Below are 10331 nucleotides of genomic sequence, written 5' to 3'. Positions count from 1 at the left end.
AGGATTTTATTTAGGGACGATTTTAAGTATAATTTTAATTGGAACACAGCTTCGAATATTTGGTTTTAATTTGGTTTTAGAGGGGTTTTTATTTTTATTGATATGTATATCTGTTTTAATATGCTGTGCACCGCCCTGAGTCCTGCGGGAGAAGGGCGGTATAGAAATTAAAATAATAATAATAATAATAATAATAAACAAGTCAAAAAATAAATGCCACACAAATAATTTATTTGCTTATTTATATTTCTCATTTCTGAACTGCCCATATCCCACAAAGTTGCTGTATAAAGGGTAAAATTAGAAGGGCAATTTGGACAGACCCCTTTCCCCAGCCTCAAATAGGAAAATGTATGCAAGTGAATATTTTATTATATTTGGGGTTTTTTAGAGCTCTTTTCTAAACTTAATCTTAGCCTTCTGAATAAAGTTGGCATAGAGTTCTTTTATATAACCTTCAACAATAGAGAGTTTTAAGATCTCTATGGCAATCCCCAAATTATTTTGTTTGTTTGTTATTTACTTAATCAATTTATGTGGCTGATCTCTTGCCAAATGACTCTAGGTTGCCAGCAAGGATTAAGAGTTAACAACATCCAGATTGAAATGTCTATGGAGATTCTCAGTCATCCAGGTCATAGTTATCCCAAAAATGCTTTTTTCACAAGGCAACTGGACTTTCTTGTTTTCTTTGAAGATGTTTCACTTCTCATCCAAGAAACTTCTTCAGCTCTGACTGGATGGTGGGGAATGGCAGGATTTATACTCCTTGCAGACAGCTGATCATTTGCATTCTTTTAGCAAGAAGAAAGAATGCTAAAAGAATGCAAATGACCAGCTGTCTGCAAGGAATATACATCTTTCCGTTCCCCATCATCCAGTCAGAGCTGAAGAAGCTTCTTGGATGAGAAGCGAAACGTCTTCAAAGAAAAATAAGTCCAGTTGCCTCATGAAAAAGCATCTTTGGGATCCAGAAAGAAAGTGGCAAAATAATAAAAGATAATAAGGTAAAATGTACTGTATCAGGGCTAGGCACATGACTCATACCCTTCTGAACATATTAGGCACATTATCTGGGCTACTGTTTTGAACATTGGGTATTTGAAACATTTAAAAATGTTTAGGTACAATTTTTTGAAACTCACCTATCATTCTGCAATAAGCAGCAGCAATAAAAACAATATTTTTCTGGATGTGCTGCTCTTCCCCACCCAGCCATGACCAAGATGCCACCCCTTATCAGAAATTAGCCTTATTCCCAAAGAAAAAAACAGGTTAGATAGGATGAGGCCAAATTCTTGGGAAATGATTTTGGGGAGATCTTCCTTTGACTATAAAATTGATTTTTAAATCAAGCAACCTCACTTTAACTTGCCATGTTTAAGTTGCTGGATTTGTACAGGGCAATTTGGCTACTGAATAAACTTTTTTTTTTTATTTTGCCCAAAATACATTGAACTATTTAAATATCCTGGATTCATACTCTTAGTTACCAAAACATACACAAACAAACCCAAACTAACTAAGCTTAGAATGTTTTATGAATATAACCCAACTGACTTAGTAAAATATATTGTGTGGCCATAACAGCAAGTGGTATTAGTTTTCAGACTCTGACTGAAAAATAAACTAAAACAGACTAAAGCAGTGAAGGTTTATTTTAGTGCAATGCTGACTATCCCTTCTCTTGAGCTGAAGCTTAGCTGGTGCAACAAAACGATTACCAGTATAAAACAGACAATCGAGATAGTTTCATATTTTGGTGCTAAATAAATTGGCCTAAAACCAAAATGCTTACTTTATGTATAGATTAAATAAAATTGGGTTAGAAGGAAAGAAGTTTCTTTTGCATTCTTGCAAAAAACAAGCTTAGCTAAAAATACTGAAGAAACCAAAAATTAGGTTTGGCAGAGTCCTCTCCTTTTTTAATATTCTGTATGGAATGCTTGATGATATTGAAATCTGCCAAGATGTCCACGAGGGCCAGGATGGACTCACCACCCCTATCCCAAGCTCTCCAGAGGTTATCCATGAATAAGATCAGCACCTTCTCAGTACTATATCCCAGCCTCAATGGCAAATGAAAAAGATCCACATAATCCCTTTTCTATCCTTATTGGATTTAAGCTAAACATACTTGATCATCAAAATGTAAATCACCGACAAAACAATAAATGATAAGCAATACATTAGTACTAGAATTCTGCATCCAATTTGCTTCTTAAGTAGAATGGTGTTTTAGATATGTTAGCAGCCTCCCTCACGTTAGCCATTCTTCTGAAGAAGGAATTAAAGTATTTTTTCAGTAGAAAGCATATAGAATTTATGCAGCCATTGATATATACAGTACAATGTATTTTGAAGGGATATATATGGTTTAGAAAAACATTAATAAGAATATCTTGGTTGTAATGGAATTACAGCCATCAAATTACAGCCATCCTTTCTACTATGAAGCCTTTTTCAGAATTGTTGACCTTTACAACATTGCCGCCACATATGAAAAAAGATTCTAACCTTATAATTACATTTCCTACAGTTTTAGGAAATAGAATTATTCAGTTTAGTGATCAAGAGTGGAGTAACATAGTAAAACATCTTATGCCAATTTTCTCTAGGTAATAATATTCCAAATAAATCTGATGTTCTTCCTTTAGAATTCCCAGGGTTCCATCTCAATAACTATATTCAAATTCTGCCTCCATTTAATCATACAATTCTTGTTTCATTATTTTTTTTGATAAATATTACGTAAACTGTCAAAGCTGAAGAAGTGCATAAGTTCAAGCTGTTGATTGGGCCACTGAAGAGACTCATGGAGATGGAAACCAATCAGGTTCAGAAGTGTTCACAGAGGATCTGCCTATTATCAAAAGGACAAAAGCACCATTTTCTGGGAGCACGGCCCCTTTTGAATAAAAAGGGCGGAGCTTGTGTTGCATTGCTTATTTGCTCTTTTAGACTTTACTATTTATAGTACAGTGAGTATGTTTTCTTGGAAAAAATAAAGAACAGATGTGAAAAAAGAGGCAAATCTGAAAGAGATTCATAGGGAAAAGATTAATTGTTTATGTTTATATTTTTGTTATATAAAGGAAAAATCAAGAGCAAAATAAAAAAAAACTTTACAAAAATGGCTATTGTAATAAAAATATCTAAAATCAACCAATATACAGTATGTAAATTTATTTTATTAAAAATATTCAGTTTTCATATTTTTTACATGAATGTGAAACACTGAGCATTAAATATCTTTGGTATAGTAAAAGTCAATTAACCAAAATAGAGGACAAAAGTGAGTTTTTGAAAAAATAAATCTAAAGGATGGCTTTCTGAAATAAAGGACTGTCTTTTATAATAAAGGACATGTCACTGTAATTTATTGTTATTTTTTATTCTCTAAGTCTTGTTTTATACATTTAATACATCATGCATGGCTAAGATGAAATTCTGTCTTTGTGCATTTCTATATAACTTCCCTGTGTACTTGGATATTAAATATAATATGCTGTATAGCAGTGGTGGCGAACCTATGGCACGAGTGCCAGAGGCGGCACTCAGAGCCCTCTCTGTGGGCACGCGCGTCGTCGTCCCAGTCCTAGGCCTTCAGCTAGGTTTTATAAAATCTTTTCGCTTTAGGCCTCCGCCGCCGTGTGCAAAAAAAAAAAAAAAAAAGGTTCAATCAGCCAACTTCAACTTCTCGCGGGAAAAAAAAATCTTGCAAAGATCTTGGAATTGATTGAACTTTTTAGTCCCACCCAGTCTGCCGTTACCACCACAGCCATGCCCACCCAATGGGCCACGGCCACCCAATGGGCCACACCCACCCGGCACTTGACGATGCATAAGTGAGTTTTGGGTTGCAGTTTGAGCACTCAGTCTATAAAAAGTTCGCCATCACTGCTGTATAGGATGTACATTGTATCCTGGGTTATTTTGTGGATTTGGAACGCATAGGCCGTGTGCGCCCCAATGGTTGGGGAGGGAGGGGGGAGGAGTAGGAGTCCGGAATTCTCCATTGCAGGCCCAGATTTAGCATCAATACAAAGGATTTTGTTCCAAGCAGGGCTTTGGGCCTACAGCTCTCGCCATTGAGCACAAAGGAGTGTTTCTGGGGCAACCTATCTCTCTTGGCAGCATGGGCCTACTCTTCTGATGCATTTGCCTGGGGGAAGTGGAGAGGGATGAGCTCCACTCTTCGAACTGGCATCGCAGGGGTATTCTGGGCCTGAGGGAAGAGCTTTAGTAAAGTCTTCCAGTTTCTCTCCTTCCTAAGATGACATTTCAAGTGACAGAGTGCCATATTTAAGTGAGATGTGTATGTTAATCTGATGCATTAATTCTCTAGCATTCTGTACCTTGGTGCTTTATTTTCAGCCAATTAGGCCCAATATTTCTGGAAAACGTAAGGTTAGGGAAGAAGGAACTTAGTGAGATTGACATGCTTAAAAGTCTTGCCAACATTGAATAACAGAATAACAGAGATTGAAGGGACCTTGGAGGTCTTCTAGTCAAACCTCCCACTCAGGCAGGAAACCCTGTACCATTTCAGACAAATGGTTGTCCAATCTCTGCTTAAAAACTTCCAGTGTTGAAGTTGTTGGAGTGTGCATTGCTCCGGGTTTAAAGATGATGACACTTAAGACTCTCTGTTGCATTGCTACATTGCCAGTAATGATTTAAGGAAGGTTTTGCAGATATTGGCAGGATGGAGAATTTGACTGATTTGAATAGCCAGGTGCCTACAGGTCATATTATAATTGGACCTTTATGCAGAAGGGCTCTGTGCCTGACTTTTGGAAAGTAAGGGTACTCAACTGGGGATTTATCCCATTAATATGAGAATATGTGAGAACAGGCTTTCATTTTAGTTGAACTTTTGATGCCATTTTTCCATCTTGCAGCAGCTTCTAGGACAGCTCCCAGAATTCTGATTAAAGTAGTCTGACTAGAGTCTTCTCTCCTTTGTTGTCATTACAATAAATCTGGATCGGTGCACAACATCTAAAAAATAGTTGGGTGAATGCATAGCAATCTCACACCTCTTCTCATTTCTGTCACAGGGGAGTATGTAGAGGGGGTCAGTGACCAAGATGTGCTTCTCATCCACTCCTGTCGTCAGTGGACTACAGTGACGGCCCACAGCTTGGAGGAAGGACATTATGTCATTGGCCCCAAGATTGACATCCCCCTCCAATATCCAGGTAACAAAATGGTGAGAATTCAATGAAGCGCATACTTGAAAAGAAATAGTGGAAAAGGGTTAGACAGCAAACTCTTAGATTTTTGTACAGATACTCTGATAGCTGTCCTAATTTCTTGAATGTCTCTGCTTAGGGTTAGTTTCTTTTTTTACTTTCCTTCTGATCAGTAGTGATGTACCTTTTCTGAAACCTTGATGCATCAATCACATTGTCTGGGATGATAAACTATAAAGGGAAAAAGATAGATCCTTGACTCACAAGCTTATAAAATGAAGTTGGGAGAAATGGATAAGAGAAGATCTGGATTTCTTTTTATGGATCCATGCCTAAAAGAAATAGAGCTTTAGGATATAGATTAGTAGAAATTCCTGCACTGTTGAATAAGCAAAGTATCAGCCAGGAAAGTTCAAAAAAATATAGGAACACTTCTGATCAATCCAATGGCTTTATATTATTTTCAGATTAGAGGGATTGCTTATCGTTTGCCCTCCAAGGCAAAATGGCATGATGAAACTGTGTTATCTTATTTTGATAAATGTATAAGGGGGTTAGGATACTTTTTAGTTGTGCTTAGCATCTTATAATGATGAGTGTTGGGTTAAAAAAAAGATAACTTTTTTTCCTTTTTTTCTACACATTCCAGTTCCTCTCATGGTTTTGTTGCATATAGATTTTTCATCAGATAGGATCTCATGAGCTTCCCATTCCAACTGTTATGGTTTTTTATTTATGGAATCCTTGGTGGTCTCTGAGCTTAGTTGTTTTCTTGCAGATGTTTGGTTACCTGGCTAGGTAACAACTTCAGTGTTTTTAAATCTTTCTTCTAATGGGGAAAAATAATAAGCAGTTTTATAAGATCTCCTTCTAGTAGAATATAACAAGATCTACTCTTTCTGATTGTTTGTAGTGAGGTCTTTTAGGTAAATATGCACACAGCAAGATTTACACCCAGTGTGAGCCATTGTTGACAAAGGAGCTACATAACGTGTTGGCTAAAATAGAGTAGCTTAATAAACTCTACATTGTCATCTTCTATCAGTATTTCCTGACAGGGTTTCAGAGGATGAAATAATTTCCTGATATTAGAGAGTGAAAGGAGCAGATGCAGTTTGTAAAGCAAACGGAGAAGGATCAGCTATGTGCTATTAGCCATATCTCAGGCTAGACTTTTCATAATAAATAGATCAGCAAGAATCAGGACTTCTAATTAGTAAGCTCAGGGGGAAAAACTCAAAATATTAAATTTGTTGCAAATTGTTCTAGTGAGTAGATGGGTGAATGATATTTTTCTGTTTTCTATAAAAATTGTAATGGGAATGGAGATCTATATTGTATATACTAGGTTTATACTTAATTTCGTTGTGTGTTACACAGTGACAATAAAGATATTCTATTCTATTCTATTACACCATTAGACTGAGAGCTCCAAAATGTGCCAATCCATTCTGTTGCCTCCCCTTTTGTTTTTTATTCAGAAAGAAAAGGGAGTCTCCCAGCTTCATTTGGAAAATCTTGTTTTTTCTAAAGGGCTTTAGTGGGCCTGGTTTGTTTTCATTTATGGCCTTATTTTTGCCAGGTTTTTTCCTTGTCTAATTTCTACCATGCTCAGCCTCTCAATCTGTACTGCATATGAGGAATCTGTGACCCTCCAAATGTTGAACTACAGCTCCCAACTACTCTAGCCAATAGTTGGACTTTAAGTTAATAGTATCAAGTATCCTCACTCTTAGTCTAGGTTTAGTTGCAAACATTCTTGGGCACTGTGGTCCTGGACTTGCTAATGCTTCTCCATCTTGCCTGCGTTCTAAGGTATAGAAAGAGAGTACCAGTGACCTGCCTCAGAAAATATGGTGAAGGCGAATGTTAAATGAAAACAGGGCATGGTTTGCAGGAGGATGGTGCCTCCAGATCGGAGAAAGGAAAGGGAGTGGCTGGCACCATGTGAGAGCACTGGGGAGGTGCTGAACAGATGGTACAGTAGGAAGGAGTGACTGGAGTCATGAATTAACAGAACTGACATCATCTCTGGCCCTTAATGAGACTCTTAAGTGCCTCCCATCTTTGGTAATGATGTGCAAGTATGAATAAATAATAAGAGGCAAGCGGACAGGAGCAGTTAATTGCTGCTCCTTGGGGAAACAGATGGGACAGGAAAAGAAGAGTAAGTGTGTTAACCTGTTTGTTGGCCCCATTCATAAAAAAAACCCAGAGCAGATGGCTCCAGTTTCAGCTTGCAAGCAAAGCAAAATGTACACTTCATTCCATTGTGAAATGGTTGCTTTTGATAAGTGGGCAACTGCATGCAGGGAAAATAGTAGCTTGCCAGAATTATTGGTTGCTGTTAAGAATGGTAGAAATGAGAAAGATCTAACCAAGCAGGTTTCCCAACTGACTTGAGAAATTCAAATCTTGTTGAAATGAACAGGAGTTGCTTCAAAATTTCATTCTGGTGATGGAGACATGATGTAAGTAGCCTGTGCTATTTAGGAGAAAAGAGACGCCACTAAGACTTTTCATATGAGAGATTGAATTGTGTCTAGGCAACAGTGTGTATACCTAAACCATTCTTCTTGGACTGCCTTGGAAAATCAATTCATTTCATCTCCACTGAAATGAATTAGGATATCTCAGAGCTATTTTTGCTCAGAATGGGTTTAAATATCACACAGAGGTTTCAGTTAATATGATTAAGCACTCTGAGGTCTGAGTCTGCTTTTGGCAACAGCAAAACACCCCTGAAAGCATTTATTGGCTTTTGAATGTGCTAAAAATTGAAATTTTAAATTGTGCTCTTTTCCTGACAATTTAGGGATAGGAAAGTTTATTTCTATCTGCTCAACAAGCTTGTGAGTTAATTTAGAATAGCACATGAAAAATGGCTAAAGGTCACCTAGTGATGAGTGGATTGGGATTTGACCCCTGGTACCCTTGGAGTCTAGTCTAACACCATTCTGATCTCACTTAACCTGTTTCTATAGTGTTTGAAACCAGAATGTTTAAATTGTACTGGCAAAATATCCTCTGCAATCTTTTACTGTATGCTGATGAATGAAATTGAGATTCCCAGATAAACCAAATATTTTAAACTGGGGGATGAAGGGAAGAGGATGGGGATATTTCAGATTAAGTATGAGAGTTAAGTGTTCCCTGAATGGCTGAAAAGAGTGCCTTCAAAAAAAGCCAAGACCTGTTCATCATCTCAGAAGATGGGACATGTAGTAATGGGTTTATATTATAGTATGGCAGATTATTGTTGAATATTTGGAAATATTTCCTAACAGTTGAGGGTCTTTTGATAGTGAACAAACTATCTAGAGAGGACAAACAGAAAGACTGTGTTCTTGTAAAGAGCAAGAGTTTGGACACAGTGGCCTGAACATAAACTCCCAACATTGTCATTCCAAGTGATGTGAAATAAATGTATGAAGCCTGAAGCCTTTCAGAAAGAACACACGATAGAGACAATAATTTGTGGCATTTCTATAAATGTTCAAATGCTTCATACACATGATTTCAATAATTGCATCTTATAAGAGACATATTCAATGTATTTTGAACTGTCTTATTATTGCAAAGTGGGTAAGTACATGGATGTCCTCAGGGGAGTCAAGAGGAAGCAAATTATGAAAGATCATACTTTGTATCAAATGTTAGGATTCAAATACACAATGATGGCAGTTGTGTGATGATGTTGTGATGCTTGTCATCATTTTGGCATCGTCATGATTTGCTACAGATACTACTAGGTATGAGGACTCATTGTGCCAGTCTGTCAGTGAAGCTCATAGTAGTCATGAGATCTGAACTGAGAAAATCTTAACTCATGCTAGTTCCATCAGTGTGTGGATTTCAGAGAAAAAGTTGAGGTTTCAGTAAAATGGACCAGACCGAATAAGAATGCTGTTTCCTAGTTCCTTATTTCATAGAGTTACAGAATCGAGCTAATGAATTAGGCTTAGTAAAACCATGATGCTTCCATGTCCATTCACTCCATCATAAACTGCTAAATTGCTCATCACCCTTTAGTTTCAAGACTCATCCTAATTAAGAATTATCACAAAATTCCCAGTCAGGCATTCTTCTTCACCTGTGTCTGCGTCCTTTGCTATTTATGTACTGAGGAAAAGGGGAAATTCTCTGTGCGGCTTGTGATTTTGAACTATATGCAATCAGAGTTGCAAAATCACAAGAGCCATGTTCAGTAAATAAAACAGATCCCCCTCTCCTAAATTCTTCCTTTCAAACAGCTAAAACGGGAGTAGGCCTGAGTATGCGTGGCTCCTTTTTTTGTATAACTGGAATAATACGGAAGAATGCTCTAGGAAAGGCCAATGTATTCCCTGCAGTTGAAATCCTTAAGTTTGTATGTGTGGTGAATTTTTAAATGACCATTACTAATAAGAACTTGGCAGCTTTAATTCTACACTGCATTTTCTGGCAAAATATTCTAACCTCATATCTCTTCTGTTCTAGCAATTTGTTCTGATAAAAGACATCAAGAAGCCATCTCCCTCTGCGCCAATAACACACACACACACACACAGACACACAGAGAGAGAATTTAAAAGGTTATATTACACTGTTATGTCTGTAACTCAGAGAGCAAGAGTGTAAAGAAGCAGAGATGCCATGGATATTCATCTCTATCCATTGTATGCCTTTGTTACTCTTCCAGCTGGTGCATTGATGCCCCCAGCCCAGCCAACAATTGCTTGTTCCCATATTGCCTTTTCCTTGGGAAAAAAGAAAGAGGCCCATGGCTGATAATAGAGCTGGGGACAGCCCTGACACCCTGCCTCTTTCTCACTTGGCCTCATCACCAGCAGCTCTTGTCATTAACTTCTACTCCCTTCTGCTCCAATTTGATATCTCCATCTGTTTGGCATCCTTGTTTGCTGGGTACAGAGAAGTTGCTGGGCAAACTATGGCAACTGAATCTTGGGCAGAAATTAAGACAGCAATACCATTTGCATTTCAAGGGATCTGAAAGGTAACTAAGGCAGTTACGGGCAGCTCTGAGCTCCTTCAGAAAGAATAGGAATGCAACACAATATAATAAAATGGAGATTAATAATAATAATAATAATAATAATAATAATAATAATAATAATAATAATAATAATAATA

The 10331-nt window shown here is 37.4% G+C and overlaps 1 protein-coding gene across 1 annotated transcript in view; it reads left to right on the top strand.

Moving 5' to 3' along the window:
- The window catches only part of GAREM2 (GRB2 associated regulator of MAPK1 subtype 2), a 31857-nt gene that overhangs the window by 7850 nt on the left and 13676 nt on the right, over window positions 1-10331 (top strand). Inside the window, exon 2 of the mRNA XM_015829840.1 lies at window positions 5064-5204. Within this exon, the coding sequence (XP_015685326.1) occupies window positions 5064-5204 (141 nt within the window). The remainder of the gene's footprint in view (window positions 1-5063; window positions 5205-10331) is intronic.

Source organism: Protobothrops mucrosquamatus, unplaced genomic scaffold, assembly GCF_001527695.2.
Source record: "Protobothrops mucrosquamatus isolate PMUCROS unplaced genomic scaffold, P.Mucros_1.0 scaffold_236, whole genome shotgun sequence".
Taxonomy (NCBI): domain Eukaryota; kingdom Metazoa; phylum Chordata; class Lepidosauria; order Squamata; family Viperidae; genus Protobothrops; species Protobothrops mucrosquamatus.
Note: the sequence above shows the minus strand (reverse complement) of the source record. Positions and strands in the feature narration are given on the sequence as shown.